Source organism: Talpa europaea, assembly GCF_964194135.1.
Source record: "Talpa europaea genome assembly, chromosome: 11".
Lineage (NCBI taxonomy): Eukaryota > Metazoa > Chordata > Mammalia > Eulipotyphla > Talpidae > Talpa > Talpa europaea.
In genome coordinates this window covers 17,698,205-17,719,859 of record NC_140078.1, presented here as the reverse complement: position 1 = coordinate 17,719,859, position 21,655 = coordinate 17,698,205, and the positions used below count along the sequence as shown (strand labels likewise).

At 46.1% G+C, this 21,655-nt stretch overlaps 1 protein-coding gene across 1 annotated transcript; it reads right to left on the bottom strand.

Moving 5' to 3' along the window:
* Window positions 1–4,898: 4,898 nt before the first annotated feature.
* TBC1D20 (TBC1 domain family member 20) lies at window positions 4,899–20,013 on the bottom strand (the record flags this gene model as incomplete). Its single annotated transcript, XM_084246922.1, has 8 exons — window positions 4,899–5,346; window positions 5,579–5,766; window positions 6,385–6,526; window positions 8,292–8,393; window positions 8,563–8,749; window positions 11,308–11,388; window positions 13,398–13,583; window positions 19,944–20,013. The coding sequence occupies 8 exons, from the start codon at window positions 20,011–20,013 to the stop codon at window positions 5,091–5,093; spliced, it is 1,212 nt and encodes a 403-aa protein (XP_084103048.1). The 3' UTR covers window positions 4,899–5,090.
* Window positions 20,014–21,655: the final 1,642 nt, after the last annotated feature.

Genomic DNA, 21,655 nt, shown 5'->3' with positions numbered 1-21,655 from the left:
GATCTATCAGCCATTTTCGATGGTGGGAAAAGAGTGTGACTGAGCACCGTGCATCCTTGTGCCAAATTTGCACCCGTGTGCCTGACTTGAGGGGCAGGATGCTCTTGGTTAACACTACCCTGCACAGGGAGAAGTTTGCAGCGTTAACGTCCACAAAGCAAGGGCTCATCAATGAGCGTTAAGGGGGAGGGCGGACCTAGGCAGCAGCTGAGGCTTGCAGGAAAGCCTTGCTCCCTTCTGGCCTGTGAGTATGTAGAGTTGGGGAGCAGAAACACTGCAGAATGAGGGAAGCTGCTGCCATTGAGCGGGGAGGTTGCCCATCCCAACTTTAACATCTCAGGTAAGACGCACAGCCCAGCAGGAACTCGGCGTAGTGCCCGGTCCATTCGTCCATTCTGTGTCTCGTCATTCTCTGACGTCCCCGCCCTTCCGCTGTTGAGAGCTGGTATTCGACGGTGAACACGTTGAGCGTTGATGGGAAGCATCAGGCAGGCCTGAGTGCCAGGGTCCAGAAGTTGGGGCATGTGGTCGGCGCTTGCATCAGCCCTGGGAAAGCATTGCCACCCCCGAGGCCAGGCCTTGAAACAGCTGACCGCAGAGGGAGCAGAGGTGAGTGCCCTCCTCTGTCAGCACTGGCTCATGGCAGCTGGCAACTGTCACAGCTGATGAAGGGCAGCCCCAGGCCGCCGCCCCGGCCCTGGGAGTGAGAAGGGTCAGAAGCGCTGAGGAGAGCTGGCTGCAAGAGTGAGGCCGAACCCAGCCTGGGGCAGACGCATTTCTCTTACCAGCTCTTCCCTCATCTTCAGGGTCTTTCTTGGCATCCCTTGAGGGCAGAGACTTACTACATTGGTATAGAGAGTGCAAACTGGCAAACCACAGGTTCGTTCACCCAATGTTGATGTAGAAATTTGAAGCAGTTGCCAACATTTTAAAATTGAGAGATGCTACAATAAAAACCTAGATGCCCAGCTTCTTTTAAAACTCTTTAAAAAGTGAGCCTGGGTGCTCATTTCCACGCGGCAGGAGTGGAGTCATCAAGCATTGTCTGTCTCTGCCATCCTCACCCCTACCATGCTTTTCTGCGCCCTGGCATTGTTCTTTTCTAGTAAGTACCGGGAGGTGTTAATGAAACATCTCTTCACCCTGGCCGTGTGAAAGGTGAAGACGGGACAGCGGAGGGGGTGTCTGGCCTTATGACTCGGCCACTCCATCTGCATCCACATGGGCAGCAAGTCTGTGTCCGCCACAAACGGGGATGCAGGACTGCCCTGGGTTCTAGCGTGCTTACTGTGCTCTGCTTAACATGCCAGCAGGGAAGGGTCTTAGATGGACAAGCTCACACGTGCTGTGTACTGAAGGGCCAAGGAGAGAGGCCACCCCCTCCCAAAGGGTCACCCCATGTCTAGACCCCAGGATTGAGAACCCAGTACCGACTCTCCGGGGAAAACGTGAAACCAAGCCGCAGCGGCCTTGAATTCAAACGGCAAGAATGCTGAGCCGGGCTACAGCTATAACCTCAGGACAGTGGCCAGTAGAGGACAAGTCACTGTGGGTTTTCACCCACGTGTGCAATTGCAAGACCACTCAGGCTCAGGGAACAACAATGGGCTTTAGTTAACAAATGGGAAGCAGTTTCTAAGGCCACACATGGCCAGCTGTCTCACCCGGATAGTATGCGGTGTCCAGAAACGCCACCCGTTCAGGATAGCGCCGTCCTCCAACGAGGGCCTGCTGCTTGTCGACTGCTGGATGCTGCTTCGGAGGCCAGGAAGTCTTTCTCAGGAGCAGAGTGAGTACTAAGCTGGCTCCTCACCTGCCTTATATCCTCTTTCAGGGTGCCCCACCCACAGGTCTGATTGGCCCCCATCAATCAGCTCACAGCTTGCACGTGCTTGGTCCCACTGGTCTCTCTACTGCCCGCAGCTGGTGCAGCCACAGGGGTGGAGCTGTCCCAGTAGGGCCCCAACCTCCTCCCTGCAGCCCTGAACCAGGGGGTGGGGCTAGCAGTTGCTTTCTATGCCACAGCTTGTGCTGGCCAGAGGGCAGCCTTAGCTCTGCAGCCCCACTGGGGCTGCATGCCCTGGGGCAGCATGGTAAAGGAACCAGTCACCCACCATCACTGTTGGCCTCTGCCTGCAGCCAGAGTCCCAGTGGGGCCTCTGGTGGTGGGCAGTAAATTGCCCATCCCCCACTGCCACTTGCACTGTCTGCAAGCAGCTTCGATTGCCAGGTGCACAAGAGCTGGTCTTATCCCACAGCTTATGCTAAGGGGCCTGGAATTCAAAACCACCTACCCAAGGAAGAAGCAGGTGGTTGCAAATATATTTTGTGCCACAACCTTGTCACCAAAGCAGGGAGAGCAGGGGAAGGTGACGGAAGGCCCCTGCTTGAAGAGCAGCTGCTGGTGGCAAGGGCAGAAGTGGAGGATGGGTCCCCCAGCCATGCCAGAGCTAACACGTGATTTCCTCTAGAGTTTGGGCCTGGCACAAAAGCCACTCGCTTAAAAAGTAGGGAGTTGGAGGTGAGCCCATGATCTTGTCTGCTCACAGACAGCTGGGCAAACTCCAACCATAAGTAAATCTGGAGAAAAGACTCTTAGTGAGTGAAAGGGCCTCTGTGAGGATGGGGGGAAAGGCAGCAGGAACCACCAGCAGAAAGCAGACGGGATGTAGGACAGCAACAGGACAGAGACCACCTCTTGGCTGCATCTGGCAAAGCCTGTGGTGTACTCTTCCTTTCAGCCTTCACAGCGGAAGGCATTTCCAGAACGGCGTGTGAAAAAGTCAAGGTCACTCAGACTACTATACACACCACTTCGTGTGCCCATGGCCAGCGCGCTCAGGCAGCAGCAGGAGTGCACAGGTCATAAATTGCGCAGATGAAGTAGAAACAGGACTGCAAGACTTGCCCAAGCTCTCCAGGCAGATTAAGGCCAACCAAGAGCCCAGACCACAGCAGTCCTGGGTCGGGGTGGACAGGCGGGGAAGCAGCTAGGCCAGATGTCTAAAGAGCAGAGTTCACACCCAGCAAGGGGAGGACAAGGACAGAAGAGATTAGTAACCACATATGGCTGTTTATTTCATACAGGGCTCTGTACAAAATATTTACACATATTCTTTACAGAATAGTAAACCACCTGAAGGTAAAAAGAGAATGCTTCTTTTCTCACTGGCAGAGGAGAATTCTGATGTCAGCAAAGCTGTAAAACAAAATGAACTTTCTCCTTAGGCCACAACAGAAGCAAATGCTACTTCCTTCATGGGATCTAAACAGCTGTGGCTCTGGGACCCTATCACACACACCTCCTTTCCTCTTTCCCATCAGTTCCTTCAGTGTTTACAGACAGGCCGAGCGCCCGTGGCAGGCGGGGCCAGAGCGATTGTCCATGTGTACAGATGACAAGAGGACGCCCGTGCTGTGGGAGAAGACTGGGAATACCTGTCATAACATCACCTGTGGATCCTGGGAGAATTTCCTTTGTCTTAATGAATCTACCATTTTCTAGATGAATCCATCCACATCATAACCACCCCAGGTGGCACTCCTGCTGTGGAGAATGACCCATTATTTGGAGCTATTTTTGGTTTTAAAGTGCTTAGTGTAACTTGGCATAGATACCTCTCCTAACTGCTCTGGGCTAACCAGCTGCCTGGCACGCTAACTACACTCTGCATATGGTGGGCACGTGGAAAGGCTGTGGAGGTTTGGGTATGATGGGTGGAGTGCTTCTGGCATGTTCACCTTAAGAAAACTTATCTACCAAGAGAGAACAGTGCCCGAGAGAGACCAGGAAAATAAAAGTACATGGCTGCTTCATACTATACGCCCCAATTCTTTAAAGCAGCAAAAGGCACTTTTTTCAAGCCAGATTTAATCTAAAGCAAACCTGGCTTTGCTTACAAGAAAAGTCCCAGAAGGACTGAATGATCTGTCTTGTTCCCCGAAGCCTGCAGCGTCCCCGGGAAGCGTGGGACAGCGGGGCTGGCTGTTCCAGGCGTCTACCATGCTCTGCAGGCGGCAGTCTGTCCCATTCGGACAAGTTCCCATGACATTTCCAACTAGGAAGGAGAGACTAGCCATAAAGAAATCAATCAAGCCCAAGAAAAACAAAGCTGAGAAAGAGTGAATGGGTACCTGCATAGGAGTAGAGGGATGATGTGAAGAAAACAGTGAGGAAGGAAAGCTGGACGACAAGGGGCGCCTGGGGAGTGGAGTTTACGGATAGCAACTCTGGGTCCTGTGAGACGTGAAATAATTCAATAGAAAGAAAACTTTGGAATCTTAGAAGCTCATCCTTCTGTGAGAACTATCATTTTTTCAAGAAGGAACTATTATTTATATGTTGGGTATATGTTATTCTAAAAACTAGCAATAAAAATGTCTTTTATAAGCAACACTGTATGGTTTGCAGAAAAGAATAGGGAACAAAAATAAATAAGCAGGCAAAACTAGTCTATGTCTGGGCCCTAAAAACTAATACTCCTTCCTGCTTCACTGGAAACGCCCAGTGACTTCTAGGCTGAACATACGTAGGATTTACCTAGTAACCTAGTTTACATCTGTTGCTTTGATTTCTGACCAGGAATACAGCTGCTCTTAAGTGAGGCTAATCTTGTTCCCAGGCTAACATCCTTGGCCCTCTTGCTGTCTTTTCAAGGTCTGACTTCTTTAGCAGCAGCTCTTCCCTTCTCTGTCCAGCTGAAGCAGACAGAACATGAGGAGCTGAGAGGAGGGCACTCACGGTCCAGCTTACTTACTGCTGGGCAATTAAGAAGTTCCCCAGTTACCCGGCCCAATGGGTACCAAAGGCTTCTGGAAGCTATTCCTCCAACACAAGAGGAGATAGGGGAGAGCCCACTGTCAGGGAGGAAGAAGTTATATGCCCAAACACCCCCAAGTGCCTACTGTCAGGCAGGCTCTGCTATTGGCCTCTGAAGCAAAGGCAAACCATAGCCCGACAGGGAAGGGTGGTAGGAATAGAAAACCCTTGACAGAAACCCTTTTAATAAAGGAAATTCTACCCCCTCCCAATCCTTGCATGGAAGGGTGAGACCTTAATGCAATGTAAGAGGAAGTGTCTTCTCTGGCATTTAGGGAAACAGCTGTAGTTGGAACTTCGGGGCCCACTCCAGAGCACTTTTCACCACAGCCAGAGCAGCTGCTCCCAGCGCCACCGTCAGCCCCATCACTGCCAGCTTCACGAAACGGTTGGTCCTTGGTTTAGTCAGGACATCTTTTGTTCGATCCTCAGGTCGCAGAAGTCCCTGAAACCGCTGCCGCAGCACCATGTCAGGCCTCTGCTGGGCTGATGCCAGTTCAAAGTCTTTGAAGGTAGAAGCAGCTGTTCTGCAGAGGGAGAAGAGACAGAAAGAAGGAAATGCTATGAAAGAAGGAACTAGATTAAAGAGGCTAAGGGCAGAGTCATTCATTACTCAGTAAGCACTGCTTGATAAAGACCCCTAAAGTCTAAAATGGGGATTCCTTCCCCTTAGCCCTGTCTCCCAGCTGACACAATCTGCCATCACTGCTGCTCACTTACAGATACCTCTCACTCAACCAGGGCCTTCGCCTCACTTACTTCTTGGCTTCCTGTTGGGCAGCTGCCTCCCGGGCGAGTTCAGATGGGGGAAACTGAACAAAGAGGTCTCCTGCTCTACTGATCAGCGTCTCATAGGGCAGGTCCTGAGGAATCTGGGATAACAGGTGGTGGACCGAGGCCATGTCACAGTCACAATCCAGGACTTCCTGCTCTCGATACAACACGATCTGTGGGAGCAGAGTCTTATATCAGAGACCAGAACACACCAGGCCTTCTTACTGATGAATTCAAATTGGTAACAGACAGAGCTCACTCCAAATATTCAGCCAACTCTTATATCCATATAGGAATAATAATGTATAGCACCAATTATTTAAGAGTTTGTCCTTTCCCCGCTGTTTGCTAGAGCATATCTGAGTGATTTTCTTACTGGGCTGCTACAGGCAAAGTGAAAGGCTGACCAATTAAATGAAGGCGATTCTTCTAGAAGGATGAAAAGGAGTAGGATTATGGAAGACTCCGGGAGCTTCCGCACAGAATAAATGGTTCCAAATAGTACAAAGAAAGGTTGTGTTCTCTTTAAGGAGTATTTGAAAGGTTCAGAACCATGAAATAAACAAATCTATTTAACTCTGTTTAACTGGCATTTCCCAAACTTATTTTACAGCAGTTTTTTCCAGACACTCCCATTAATATAGCAGAGAACCATGTCCAGGGACACCAGTCTGGGAAATGCTGCCTTTCACATCTTTCCACAATCAGCAGGAGGCCTCCCTTTATGGAAAAACAATCAGGCTGGACTAGGTGATGGTGAAGCTAGCTGCTGGCTCATGGCCTGTACCTACCACAGCTGCAAAGTAAATGGGCATCAGCGGGTGGCAGGCCAGGAAGAAGTCGTATAACCGCACTACATGCCTGAAGTCAGACAGGACGTGCCCAAACCAGGTGATGAGCCAGCTGAGGGCAAAGATGGTCCCCACTTCAGCACTGGAAGCAAGGAAATCCAGATGTTAGGTTCCCTGCTGAGATCCCTTCCTGAGGCTGCTTTTGTCCTCAGTGCTGTGATAAGGAAACATTTGGGAAATACGTTCTCTGGAAAATTCAGCCACCTTCTCTTCACAAATTCAGCATTTTCTCTTCACAAATACAAAACACTTAAGTTGTACCCACCAGATGACACTAATATCTCAATAGGATCCTGGCTTCCTTATCTCACTGAGTGCTGCCTGATGGCCAACAATTGTCAATTACAAGAATAAAAAGTAACTTTCCAGAGAACTACACCAGGATTTTCTACCTGAGAAAGTCATTATGCTTTTCAGGAGCACAGGCATATATTCTCAGGCTGGAAAACACAACCGCATTAATTTTTCAGTTAACATGACACAACTGAAATACATTAAGACACTGCCATTATTATTTTTTTCTTTTTAAAAGTAAGGCATTGGTGGGCCTCCCTGGTGGCGCAGCGGTTGCGAAGCTGCCCGCAGCCTCTGCAGCACCAGTTCAATCCTTGGCTGCTCCCCGGCCACTGGAGGAGGGTCCCACATGGTGCGCAGACCTCTCCTGCCGCCCGCTGCTCCCCTCAGCAGTGTACTTTGGTCCTTCTGCCTGCTCTGCTCCCCGCTCTGGCTCTGGTGAATTCTCTCACCCTCCCGTGCTTCTGACTGTACCCAGTGCTTGTATAAATAAATAAATAAATCTTTAAAAAAAAAAAAAAAGTGAGGCATTGGTCAACTAAAGAGAGGAGGGAAAAGAAATATTGCTCCTCCTTTGGACATGGTTATTAAAACCTTCCATAAACGGCTCTGTCTTCCTTGCCTCTGGATTTTTTTTTTTTTTTAAATAACTCTGACAAGTAGTCTATTTTTTTTTTTTTTTAAAGATTTATTTATTTATTTATACAAGCACTGGGTAGAGTCAGAAGCGCGGGACGGTGGGAGAATTCACCAGAGCCAGAGCGGGGAGCAGAGCAGGCAGACTGACGAAATACACTGCTGAGGGGAGCAGCGGGGGGCAGGAGAGGTCTGTGCGCCATGTGGGTCCCTCCTCCGGTGGCTTGGGAGCAGCCGGGGATTGAACCGGCGCAGCAGAGAATGCAGGCAGCTTCGCAACCCAGCGCTCAACCGCTGTGCCACCGGGGAGGCCCCTTGCCTCTGGATTCTAAAGGACTTTTTACTTCTCTTTAATTTTTTAAAAATTAAATTTTTTTTTTTAAGATTTATTTATTTATTCATACAAGCACTAGGTACAGTCAGAAGCACGAGAGCGTGAGAGGATTCTCCAGAGCCAGAGCGGGGAGCAGAACAGGCAGAAGGACCGAAGTACACTGCTGAGGGGAGCAGCGGGCGGCAGGAGAGGCCTGCGTGCCATGTGGGACCCTCGCCGGTGGCTGGGGATCGAACTGGCGCTGCAGAGGCTATAGCAGCTTCGCAACCCAGTGCTCAACCGCTGCACCACCACGGGAGGCCTCTTTTTACTTCTCTTGTGGCGATAACCTTAAAGTCTACTTAGGCATGAGCTGTGACATTTCTTGTATCCCCCAAAAGAGCACAATACCTACAAAGTGCTCTAAAACTGTGTACAGAACTGAATTATCCAGATTGCTGGTAACAGGAGAAGACATCCCTGAAGAACTTAACACTAACACCATAGGATGATGAAGAAATTGAGCTAAATTTATGAGGAAATAAAGGTGAGAAGAAAGCTGAAGGGGTGTGTGTGCACACACACAAATATGACACATATGTACCTCTGCATGAAGTCATGGAGTTCTGGATTCACCTGGTCAATGATGGGCATCATATAGTTTAATATATGCCTGGTGTTGTCCATTGTTGGGTCCATGAAATCCCTAGAGGGAGACAGCTCAATAAGCAAAGTCAGACCTAACATTTAGACCAGGGGTGGGGGAGTGGAATGAGGCTCAAATTGAAACAATTGACTAGAAAATGGGCGGAGCAGTTAACCCAGGGGGGTCCTGAGGAGTGACCTCATGCTCTTTTGCTCCTCTGCACTGGTACCTTAGATGGTGGGTAGATAATTTTTCTACCAGGGATGTTGCCAGTCTCTCGCCTACTACCAGTAGAAATGTCACCACGATGTCATGGTAACCCTGGTAGTAGTGCAGCTGAGGGTTGCGCTCCAAGATGAGGAGGATGATATCAATCAGTTCTTCCTGGAGTCCTTCTCTCTCTTCATCTGGCATGCCTGGGGAAGGGAGAGGGTGGGAGGGGGATGGGTGCACTTGAACATGGCAAGCAGCCTAGTAATACAGAGGTTTGGAAGACAGTTGGCAATGGATTTTGAATAAAAGAATATTAGTTGCAAACAATTTTGGAAACACGTATCAAGATCGCACAGCACTGATACCACCTGGCATATAGGAAAGAACCACAGATTAGCAATCTTACAGTGAGGGAACCTGTAGACAGGTCACTATCTTTCACATTGCTAGCAGTGTGACCATTTGACAAAATATGCCTCTAGATGTGCTCACTTAAAAGAACTGAACATCAGGTCTGTGGAATTCCAATCAAGAGTGCATAAATCTGGATCTAATAAGAAAATACCTGACAGAACCAAATTGACAGAATTTTGTAAAATAAATGGCTAATAATAATGTACAAAGGAACTATTCTAGGTTAAAGGAAGCTAAAGATATATGACTGAATGGGAAATATATAAATTTGTATTTCCTTTCCTTTAAAGTGCATTACAAGGATAAATCTGAATAAAAGCTGTAGATAAGTCTTTTTCAATGCTGGTACTATTTGTAAGTGTACTTGCAATTATGTAAGACTCTTGTTCTTAGGAAATACGCTTTGAAATATTTAGGGACAAATGGGTGCCATGTCTGTCATTTATTCTTAAACAGTTCTGAAAAAAATTACATGTGTGTATGGAGGAAAGAAAAGTAATAATAAAGTAAATATAACAAAATGTTAACATATAAAGAAATTTGGGGCTTTCCTGGTGGTGCAAGGGGTTAAGCACCACACTGTGAAGCAAATCCACAGCCTCTGCAGCACGAGTTCGATCCCCGGCTAGCCAGGGAGCAACCTACAGTGAAGCAGACCTCTCCTGACTCGCCCGCTGCTCCCCTCAGCAGTGTATTTCGGTCAGTCTGCCTGTTCTGTTCCCCACGCTGTCTCTGGTGACTCCTCTCACCTCCCCGCATCTCTGGCCTGTACCCCAGCTCTTGTATGCATAAATAAATAAATCTTTGAAAAAAAACATATACAGAAATCTGAAGTAAAAGGTATCTGGGGAATTCTTTGTCCTATTCTGTAACTTTTCCATAGGTATAAAACTATACAAATACAAAATTTAACAGTTGTATGTTCCTTTCTAAAGCAAACTAAATATCACAGGAAAAACTTATCTTCTCGATCCAAAGATTCAGCTGGAAACAGGCCACCCTGTCCCCAGAGCTCGTTCAGCATATGCAGCTAGCTCTGGCTGTGGTCAGGGTGGCTCCTCAGCTCATCTGAATTTATAAAAAGGCCAAACATTGGCCTTGTGAACAGCTTTAGAATGGCACAAAGCATAGCCTTGCTATACTGTTAACTTTTCCAGTTAAAAACAAATATTGTGAGAGAAAACAGTTAATGTAAAGGCCCAGACTAAACTGAACAAAGGGCTTACAGTGAGAGCAAAGCTCCCACCAGTTCTCAAAAAGGTGTACTTAAAAAAAGAAAAGTGGCATACTCTAAAAGATAAAAAGAAAATGGGATAAAATAAGAACTATGTAGCTAAAGTAAAGTAATAAGAGACAAAAAAATTATATCCCGTTTGAATCTTTAGTATAAAGTGGTCAGCGAAGCTCAGAGGAACTTTAATGAAAAAGAATATGAAACTATATGGAAAGTTCAGCCTACAGAGAGAATATAACAGACTGATGTCACAAAAATGGAAGAGGAAGAAAGGACTCAGAGAGGTAGCAGGCCATCTAAGGAACAAACTTGGAGGCAACTGTCCTGTGATGTCCATTCCAGCAGGATAGGGCAAGGGGACTGACCATGGGCTTATATTTTTATCAAAACCAAAAGCCAGCAGGCCAATGGCTCCTCAGGAATCACAGAAGCCTCTCCAGGGAGCAAGGGTGCAATCAGGAAAGAAGGCCCTTTAATAGACAGAGTGCAAGCCAGAGTATAGTTTCAGAAGAGTGAAGCAACGGGTTTGAGGCTCTTGTTCCTTTTAGCAATTTTCCTCTCTTCATGCACCTAATGGTGGAGTTGTCAAAGGAAGAGAAAATGGAGACAACAGTCATCAATCTCATTCTTAGGGGAAGCAGAAAGGTAATTTTGGGAATAGACTCTAAACATGCCGAGAATGACTTCTCTTCCAGTCCAAAGTATGTATGTGTAAGATACCACTATTTGTAAATCTAGTCAAATGAAGATATTAATAGTTCTAGTTAGGACCCACTTCTAAACCAACCTACTCTCTAAAGCCAGACTGATGACTCTAACAATTTCTGTGAAGTCACTTCTATAGTTCTGAAGCGGGGAGAAAAACCTTTTCTCTCATTCACCATCTCTAGGTCAAGAGAAATCTCTGGCTCAGGATTTCCCAGTGAAGACCTGAATGTGGTGGAGTCAATGTAAGGCTAGCTCAGCAGACGGGGTGCCCACGGGACCCTGAGGAGGCAGGGTCCGGTAGGTTGCTGGGATGGAAACTCCCTGGGACTAGCAAGCACCAACGCAAGAAAGTAAGTGCAGCTGGGACAGAAACCCTCCTATGACAAGACCAGGAGAGCTTCTCACCAGGAGGGAACCGCCGTAAAGACCGCCTGACGTCCAGTAGCACTTGTTGGTAGTCCTTGCTCATCTGTCGTAGATTCTTTCCTATCGGAGAAAAGGCAACATGTTACTGCGAGAATGTCTGGAAGCCAGACCAGGAGCAAAACACTCTGGTATGACACCCAAGCCTGGAGCACATGCTTCGGCTTTTTCTGGAAGAGGTATGATTCACGTTACAACATCTGGAGAGGAATCTCTAGTTTTATTTTTTTTTTAATTTTTATTTTTTAAGATTTATTTTTATTTATTTATACAAGCACTGGGTACAGTCAGAAGTGTGGGAGGGTGAGAGAATTCACCAGAGCCAGAGTGGGGAGCAGAGCAGGCAGAAGGACCAAAGTACACTGCTGAGGGGAGCAGTGGGTGGCAGGAGAGGTCTGTGCGCCATGTGGGACCCTCCTCCAGTGGCTGGGGAGCAGCCGGGGATTGAACCAGCGCTGCAGAGGCTGTGGGCAGCTTCGCAACCCAGTGCTCAACCGCTGCGCCACTGGGGAGGCCCGGATCTCTAGTTTTAAACATGCTATTTCCTGCAAGTCATGATGACTGTAAAGGAGGAACACAGACTGTCTGGGAGGTAAGAGAGTGAGGTGGAAAAAGCAGCGGAGAAGTCAGGAAGACAGAGGCCAAGTGTAGGCAGCCGCTGTGTGCTGCTGGGGAAATGCTCGGAATTTCAAGGCCCACATCTATAAAATTCCCTATGTATTTCCCAGGTTACTGTAAGGATCATGAATATGGAAACCAGAGACCCCTGAAAGAACTCTACCATCTATAAAGTTAAGGGAATACGCCACTGTTCAGAGAGGAATATTAAGATAAACTCACATAAAGAAGAACCTAACCTCTGTTGACCCTGAAATTCTATAACTAAGGCCCTGCAAATAAGAGATAGTATTTGTGCTCAGCTGATAAGCCCCAACAGTATGAAAGAAAGAAGACTCTAGCTGTTACATGTGCAACAAGTGTACATTTCTCTCAGCCTAAAGCAAGTGTTACATAACAAGTAAACTTCCTTGCAACAGAAATCAAAAAATAGCAGAAGAACCTGTGTAATACTTGCCCCAACACAGACCTCATCTTATTAAAATGTGGGAAATTTGGAATCTGACATTTAGAGTGTGAAGATGGCACTGCCCAGTCCTTCCAATAAAAAGCTAACTGCTCTGAGGGAGTTGGTGCCAAAGATAGTAAGTGGCAACTTACCACCTACATGGTTGCACCGCGACACTGAATGCTTTATTGGCAGGGGCTGTTTTAATCATGGCCAGTACCTACCACAAAGTAAGAGCACAGCTAGCATCTGTCAAATGAATGAAAGAATTCTAGCACCTGGACTTTTGTCCTATGTAGTAAAAAAGCAATAAATGTTTGTTGAGTGAGTGAAGGAATGACGAGTGGAGCCACTCCTCTACAGTACTTTCTTATGTATTTTGTACTGTATTCCAAGGAACTTTATTTCATGGGCCTTGCAGAAACAGTTAAGTAATGCCTTTTCATAGAATCACAGAATTTTAGAGTTCAAAAGGATCTTAGTATTTTGAATAAAAATATGGTTTTGTTTGTTTAAAGACCAAAAGTTTTGGGGGGTGGGGGGCGGGAGGGGAGGGATTGGGGTCAGAATGGGGGGGTTGCGATTGTATGGGGAATATAAAAAATAAAATTTATTATTTAAAAAAATAAAAAATAAAAAAAAAATAAAACTGGCATCATAAAAAAAAAAAAAAAAGACCAAAAGTTGTAATCTCTCCCTATAACCTAATGTTTTTCCAAATGTAGACCAGCCACATCAGACTTAGGTGGGGTGCTTAATAAAACACTGACACCTACATCCTGTCTCTAGGTGAATTCTGACAGCAACATGCAGTTTTAATAAACTCCCTTACTTGCCAGGTTGGCCTTATTTTCAGAGTGGGTCCAAGCATATCCAAAAATGCTTCAGATTTACTTATCCACTCTTGCAGAAATGGGTGAAAACAGTAAAAATTCTGGAAATGTTTTTTTTTTTTTTTTCCCTTATCTCCTGAACAGGCTTTCTTCACAGTACACACGCCCCTTACCTGATATAAGAGGTGGGTCATTGGTGTTGACATTGAGGAGCTTGGGCCATACTTTTTGCCTGATCTCATCAGTCAGGAGCCCGCCCTCACTGATAGCCATGCGCCTAAGGGCAGCCACATCTGTGGGATCACTGTTCAGAGCCTGGTTTATATCTGCTACTTTCTTCTTTCTTTTGGCATTAAAGTCTGCAAAACAAGGGGAGAAAAGGCATGAGGCACATACTCAGCATCTGTACATTTCCTGTTCAGGGCTCAATGTTCTTATTTCATTTGCGGTACAGGTAGATTTTTTTTTTTTAAATCATTCTGCTTTTCTTGTTTTTTTTTTTTTTTTAAGATTTATTTTTATTTATTTATGCATACAAGAACTGGATTATAGGCCAGAGGCGTGGGGGGTGGGGGGACAGGGCAGTGAGAGGATTCACCAAGACATAGTGGGGAGCACAACAGGCAGATCTACTGAACTACACTGATGAGGGGAGCATTGGGTGAGACAGGAGAGGTCCGCTGCACCATGTGGGTTAGCTCCCTGGCAGGGGATCGAACTCAGGCCCTCAGGGCGATAGCACTGAGACTTAACCCCTAGGCCACCAGGGAGGACCCAGGTAGCTATTTTTAAAGTGAACCTACAGATATTTAATTAGTAGACAAAATACAAACCACTAAGGAGAGATAAGCACTGAGCAATGAATTGCAGTTATAATAAATGCTCAATGAATTCAGGCATATCTAACAGTTACTATTAATATTTTTCTAACAGAATGATTTTGTTAATACCAAAGTTTATAAAGCATTCATATCTCTTAATAATATTTTCCGGGCCTCCCCGGTGGCGCAGAGGTTGAGCGCTGGGATGCGAAGCTGCCCCCGGCCTCTGCGGCGCTGGTTCGATCCCCGGCTGCTCCCCGGCCACCGGAGGAGGATCCCACATGGTGCGCAGACCTCTCCTGCCGCCCGCTGCTCCCCTCAGCAGTGTACTTCGGTCCTTCTGCCTGTTCTGCTCCCTGCTCTGGCTCTGGTGAATTCTCTCACCCTCCCGCGCTTCTGACTGTACCCAGTGCATGTATAAACAAAACAAACAAATTAAACAAATAAATAAATAAATAAAATGCCTCTATTAAAAAAATAAATAAATAATATTTTCCTATTGTTCACAGAGGAAAAATGTATGTCACCAAAATTCAGTAATACAGTTTTTTTTTTTTTTGTGGGACCCTCGCCGGCGGCCGGGGAACGAACCGGTGCTGCAGAGGCTGCAGGCACCACTGCGCCACCAGGGGAGGCCCAGTAATACAGTTTTTAAACAAAACCAAATGTGGAAAAGGTCTTCAGTTCATGCTAACATGACTGGTAAAATGGCAGAATCACAGCTATTTTCAAGAGCAGAACGCCAAAGGGTAAACTTACACTTCTAGTGTGGCTGGTAGTAACACAAAGCAACTGTTTCTTTTATTGATTGATTGATTGCAACGGTTTATTAACAGTTAATAAATAACTAGTGATCAGGAAGTAATATTTCAAGCATCTGATATCCTTATGTGATAGTTGCTATTTATATACTGGCCTTTAGTTGTGCTCAAATTACCTTTTAGGAAATTGGCTGAGAGTCTGTGACTGATTTCTATCAAATAATTTTTCAATTTAGAATATTGGGGCAACAGGTTCCCAGGGTTTTCATGCAGAATTTCTAACTTTAGGCATGGCAAGCATAAGAAAAGTTAAATAAGACAACACCGAGGAGATGTTACAAAGCAGTGTACAGTAATTGCCAAAAAAAGGCATGTGCAGACAACAAGCGCTTCGAGACTGCTATGGGTCAGGCTGCTGAGACAGCATGACTGAAGAGTGCAATTTTAAAGGAAGTTCAGCAAGCTTTTGAGAGACTGGGTGGGAGGGAAGAGAGGAGGTTTCGGGACAAGAAACATAAGGCCCTTTCCCTTAACAGTAAATAGACTCATTCAAAAACATAACAGTAAATAGAAAACAGTATGATATAAAGTGGAAGATAACACGGGAAGGTAGGTTAGACTTTACAGAGGACTAGCACCAAAGTTAGGCTTTAGAAGGGACTAACATCAGAAAGTAGATTAGGTCTTAAAAAGGGACACTAAAGGCTACCCGTAGTAATGTTCTATTCTGAAACAACAGCCTTCAAACTATTTCCATGACAAGCGGCACATTTCATCAGCATACATGAAAGCTGGCACCCATGATCCTGCCTATATACATATGACAGCTGTGCTGTCATATAAAGAAAGGTACGAGTTTGGAGTCATATGCAGTTGAGACAGACAGGAAAATAACAGAGGTGACTTTAAGCCTAGGTAAACCTGTTCTCCTGGCTAGACTGTTCTGTTATTTCCCCTGGTAACCTAGCAGGGTGACCATTTGTTCCAGTTTGTCTGAGAGATTCTTGGTTTACAACTACAGTCCTGGCATATTGTTCCAAGCAAACCCCTCCGCTTTCTGCATTCTCAAAAATGTCTCAGTCTGGAGACAAAATTAATTTAATGCATTAAATGGCTACATTACCTAGAATGAAGAAAAGTCAAGTTCTAATTCCTTCTTTCAGCATAGTACTTAACTAACTAAATGTTTGCTCACAAGGTGCTTCAAGCTCTTGGTGTGTATAAATGTGGGTGCGTCATTTAATTTATGCACCCTCCCACCTACCATTATTCCATTCATTTCTCAGTCTATTATTTAATAAGCATCTACTAGTACTAAGCATGTACTGGGGATAAAAAGATGACTACGACTTCCTCGTAGTCCTTGAGTTCACAATACGAAACAGAGAAGACAATACAGCATAGGCTAAGACAAAATATGAGCCGGATTTGAATTAATTTCCAACAACAACAAAAAATCTACCAGATATTTTTTTTAAAGTTAGTGTGCCCTTGCACTTTTTATACATCACAAATTAAAAGCGCTTAAGTAGTTAATACTACTGCTTGTGGCAAGCTGGTATTTAGAGAGCTTGTTAACCTGTTTGCTAAGACTAGAAAATTTTCCTCAATTTGTTTAGATATGGATCGACCCATGCCCCTCTTTCCAAGTTATTCAAAACCTAGGAGAAAAGAAAACTGTTGCTTATATTTGGGGGAAAATAACAGTTTGAAATCAGCTGGATTTCCATTAGATCTTAGCAAATAATATGTCAGAATTTTAACTAATTCTGAACCAAATCACAGCTTCAATACTCCTTTTAACATTGCTGTGATTCCATTTTTAATCCTGTATTTCAAAGTTACTATCTTCTTTCTGTTGGCACTCTGTGGGAACTCAATAAATACATGCAGAAAGAAATAATTATTTACCTATTACTCTCTGGGAAAATTTGACCTATAGTAAATGACATTATTTTCCTCATATTGGTTGAACAAATATGCTTTAAATACTGCAAACTTGGATTTGTAGACTTTTTGTAGCTACTGGTGCTTTCCAGAGTAGAATGTTGCTCATATGTGGATTTTGGTGACTGCACATTCAGGCTGATCAAATGTTAATCGAAGATGAGGTCTAACATGCCCATATGTGCCCAAATTTTTTATTGCATCTAATGGATAAGCTCTTATTGTGACATAAAAAGAGAAGACAGAAAACTAAAGCTATATAAATTACAGGGTTAGCAGTTGTATCAAATAGCCAAATAATTTACACATATCCTCTTCATCTCAGAAAAAGCATAACTACCCTTGAGATGCTCTGGAGATTAAAATTAATGTTTACTATCTATTTTATCTTAAATTTTATATATGCATTCTGGAGTGGGATACACATTTCTGAACTTGAGAATGCTTATATTTGGGCTCAGGATAAAAGCACACATTTTATCTGAAAGTTGTATATATGAAATTCAAATCCCCCTGAATCCATTCTTCTTCAATTCCTTTACTGTTCCACGCATAAGAGAGATGTATTATATATTCCAGAGCTGGTACCTTCCAAGTTCTTTTATAGCAAAGGTCTTGGCTATCATAACCAAGACAGAATGAAATGACTATCCTACAGCTGGCTGCAAAATGACACTGCTATAAATAAATTTCTGATGCCTGAAAAGTAATTCATTCAACATAGGAAAAAGAACTGATACAGGCACTCAGTGCTTGGCAAGGTCTCCATTAAAACAATCATTTTAATAAGGGAAACTGAAATAGTTCTTAACAACGGATAAAAGTGGTTGAGTTCATTATTGTCTCAAACCTCTCCCAACTTTGGCTACAGAACCCAGGTAAAGAATTCTGTCTCCTCAGAGCAACAGGTACCTCCTAAAGCCCCTGGCTTGGGGAAAAAAATAGAAGACCAAAGAGCACAAGCTCCCTTTAAAAGTTGTACCACATCAGTGAAATACCTATTAGTGACTTATAGCAGGTAAATGATCTAATGGAATCATATGTGAGTACAAAATCCCATACTGATTATTTGATTTAAGCTTGCATGTTAAGACTTATAGTCTTTAGGACCTCCCTGGTGGCGCAGGGGTTAAAAACAGCGCTATCAAGCTATCACCAGCCACTGCAGCACAAGTTAGATCCCCAGCCTCCCCAGCTGGGAGCAATCCATATGCCGCAGCAGGCAGCAGACCTCTTCTGACTCGCCTGCTGCTCCCCTCAGCAGTGTATTTCAGTAGATCTGCCTGTTCTGCTCCCCACTTTCTCTGGTGAATCCTCTCACCACCACCCCTTCACCTCTGGCCTGTACCCCAGTTCTTGTATACATAAATAAATAAATCTTTAAAAAAAATAAAAACTTACAGTCTTTAAACAGAAGTCAAATGCAAACTAAGCAATGTTAGCCTTAATCATAACAATGGAAAAGACTGTCAGAAACAGAGGGAGAGATTCCCTCAGATGTTTCTTCTATCCCACCCCTTAAATTCCTTTGTTGACAGTAAAAATTAACAATTTAAACTTGAACCTCATATCTGTGTCAAAGAATGACAGTAGGTGAGGAAAACCTTACTTTATTCTGATCTAAGGTTCCCACTAAAAACAAAAACAAAACAAAGTAGCCTCTGTTTTCTGAGGTCCCAACTCCCAATTAGTGCCAACAAACAGTATCCAAATTAGCAGATTCATTAACTACCTGGAACATAAAGACAAGCACATATTAAGACAAACTGTTTTACCCCAACAACAGAGAGCCATTCTAGAGAGCAAACCAATTTGATCAGAAACTCTATAAAGGAGGGCTTTGAGTTAACTATGCCAACAATTCTCCAATATGATTAAAAACAACACAAAAAAATTTTAAAAAGGAGAACCCTCCCTACCAAACTCTCATGTCTAAATTCCTTCCATTCACCCAAAGAAGCAAAATTAAGGAAACTGAGGTGGGAAAGTCCCGAAACCTAGGCACAGCATTGCAACAGGTCACAAGACTATATCTCTTGGGGCACTGACTATTAAGCCACGAGGACAGATGTCATACAAATGCCAGCAAAGGGTTACAATGTCAAAGGGCCTGTATTACTTAATATGAGGCGCGAGCACCATTTCCACCCAGGAGTGGGACCCGAGAAAAAGGGGATAACAGAAAATGAATCCAGAGAAAAACAAGATGTGGATAGCAGGTGCTTCATTAAAATATATGGGTTATGTGAATGTACGCTTGACCCTATTATGGGTACCACCTATGAGAAGATGGAAAAGTGGAAAAGTTACCTTAGTCTTCCCCAAGGGGAAAAAGATTATTTTACTTGGCACAGAGTAAACAATCATAATTTTAGCTATGCATTAATTGTATGTAAAACATATTTAAAAACACAAGGAATCACTGTTTTATAGAAATTATTGCTTTGTGAGAAAAAATATAAAAACAGGAAGAATGGCTATTTACAGTTAAATGCATTAAAACAGGTGACAAAGGACTGAGGCAGAAAGTAGATCAGTGGTTGCCAGGAGCTGTGGAGACTGGGGAATGGGGAGTGGATGGGTTTTCTTTTGGGTGAGAAAGAAATGTTCTGTAATTACGAGCGGTGAGGGTCGCCCAACCTGTGAATGCTCTGAATTGTGCACTTTATGGCAACGAAAAGAAATCGGTGGTACAAGGATACACCGGGCAAATGAGACGGCGACGGATGAATGAAGTTTGACAAGCCTCCCTGACAGCCAGAGAGGCAGCGGCGGGGTTCGCGGACGTGGCGCGGCAGCGGGGCCGGGCTGGGACGGCCTCGGCTCTCGGAGACCCAACTCTGCTCGGACGCCACGGAGTCCGGGGGGAGCGAGAGCCCCCGCCCTCCTTCCGGGCAGGGACGCGGCGCGGCCACCACGGTCCCCCGGCTCCGCGGCATCCGCCGACCCCCCCCCTCCGGGCTCGCTTCCCCCTCAGACGTCAGCCGGGCCCGTCAGCCTTTCCTCTTCTGGTCCTGGCCCGGGGGGCCCCGCGCAGCCTCCCTGGGCCCCCCCAGCCCGCGCCCCGACCCCCCGGCACCCCCTGGGCGCGGGGCCGCTTCTCCGACCGCCGTCGCCGGCCCCTCTGGCCCCTCTGGCCCCTCTGGCCGCCCTGGCAGGTCGCTCCCCCGCGCCCGGCCGGCTTCCGTACCTGCTTTCTGCGCGTCTCGGGTCCAGCCGCTGGACGTGGAGGCGTCGTCCTGAGCACTCCGGAGACCCATGCTCCGGGGGCCCGGGCTCAGGCCCGAGCCCCGGCAGGTGGCGGAGCCGAGAGAAGACGAGGCTGCGGCCGCGGAGCCCAGCGCCGGCACCGCCGGGCAGGCTCGGTTCCGTCAGCCTGCGGCGCGCAGGCGCGCAGGCGCGCAGGCGTCCCCGCGCCAGCCCCGCCCCCGCGTCGGCACGTGACCTTTCGCTACGTAGGGGCCGGCGGCCGTCGCCGGGGCACGCGCGCAGGCGCCTTCAGCCCTGACTGGAGCCTGCCGGGAGCGCGCCCGGGAGTTAGCTGCGTTTGAACCTTAGAGTGCGGCGCTGTTGACCGAGGGCGTTGAGGACCAACGAGTACTGTCCTTTTGGGTGCCCTATAACACTTTCTTATGATTTTATCTGTAAGATGGCCCTGGTGGTAAGGAAAGGCCCGGCCCCCAGTTACTGGGAAGGGCTTGGAATACACCAAGCGTGTGGTAACTATTCCGGTATTACGCACTACTGGTGTTGCCTGCCAGGGATTTTACCTCATGTCTCACCTGCTCAAAAGTACTCGTCTTTGTCCTTGGCGAATTCAGGGCTAAGGGGAACCACACACCACAACGCCAGGAGGCATTATTCACGCAGCGATTATGTGAGCAGTGTGCCCTCTTTGATTCCACCCGGTCACTCCTATAAAATGAGCCATCAGCGCTGGAAGGGATCATGCTCAGCGAAATAAACCAAAAAGAAAAAGAAAAATACCGGATGGTCTCACTCATAGCAGGAATCTAGAAAACTTAAATAAGGGACCAGGAAAATGAATATAAGAAAGTGAAAATCAAAATCAACAAAAAACTATGAACCAGAGAAACTTTTAGGGGGGCGGGGGCGGGAGGGGAGGGATTGGGGTCAGAATGGGGGGGCTGCAATTGTATGGGGAATATAACAATAAAATTTATAAAAAAAATAAAATAAAATGAGCCATCAGGCTTGTGAGGTCTCGCATCTCCAGTGCTAATCTCTTCTCTCAAATATCACCCATTCCTTTCGTGGCACCCCCATCCTGGTGGCCCCAAACTGTCCCATCTCCCAAATCGCCAATGCCAGGCCCCATAATGGAATGAAGTTTCCATTATTCTGGCTGCTGCACGACCCCCGACCATAAGTGTTTCCTTTTCCTGAGACCTTCAGCCCACGGAAAGCCACTGCTATTTGCTCCTCTGGGTTTCATGCCCATCCTGAACCTTCAATCCAGGTTCCATGACCCACCATTACATTGTAAGTCCTTTTTAAAAAGTTTCTCTGGGGCCTCCCTGGTGGTGCAGCGGTTGAACGCTGGGCTGCAAAGAGGCCCGCAGCCTCTGCAGCGCCAGTTAGATCCCTGGCTGCCGGCGAGGGTCCCACATGGAACCACAGACCTCTCCTGCCGCGCCCGCTGCTCCCCTCAGCGGTGTATTTCATCAGTCTGCCTGTTCTGTTCCCCGCTTTGGCTCTGGTGAATTCCCTCACCCTCCCGCGCTTCTGACTGTACCCAGTGCTTGTATAAATAAATAAATCTTTTAAAAAAAAAGTTTCTCTGGGTACCTTACAGGAGCAAAATTGATTACTCTGAAGGTAACCTGGTTTTTAGAACTAATATTCAATTTACTAAATTTCGAAATCCCAAACCTTGTTCTT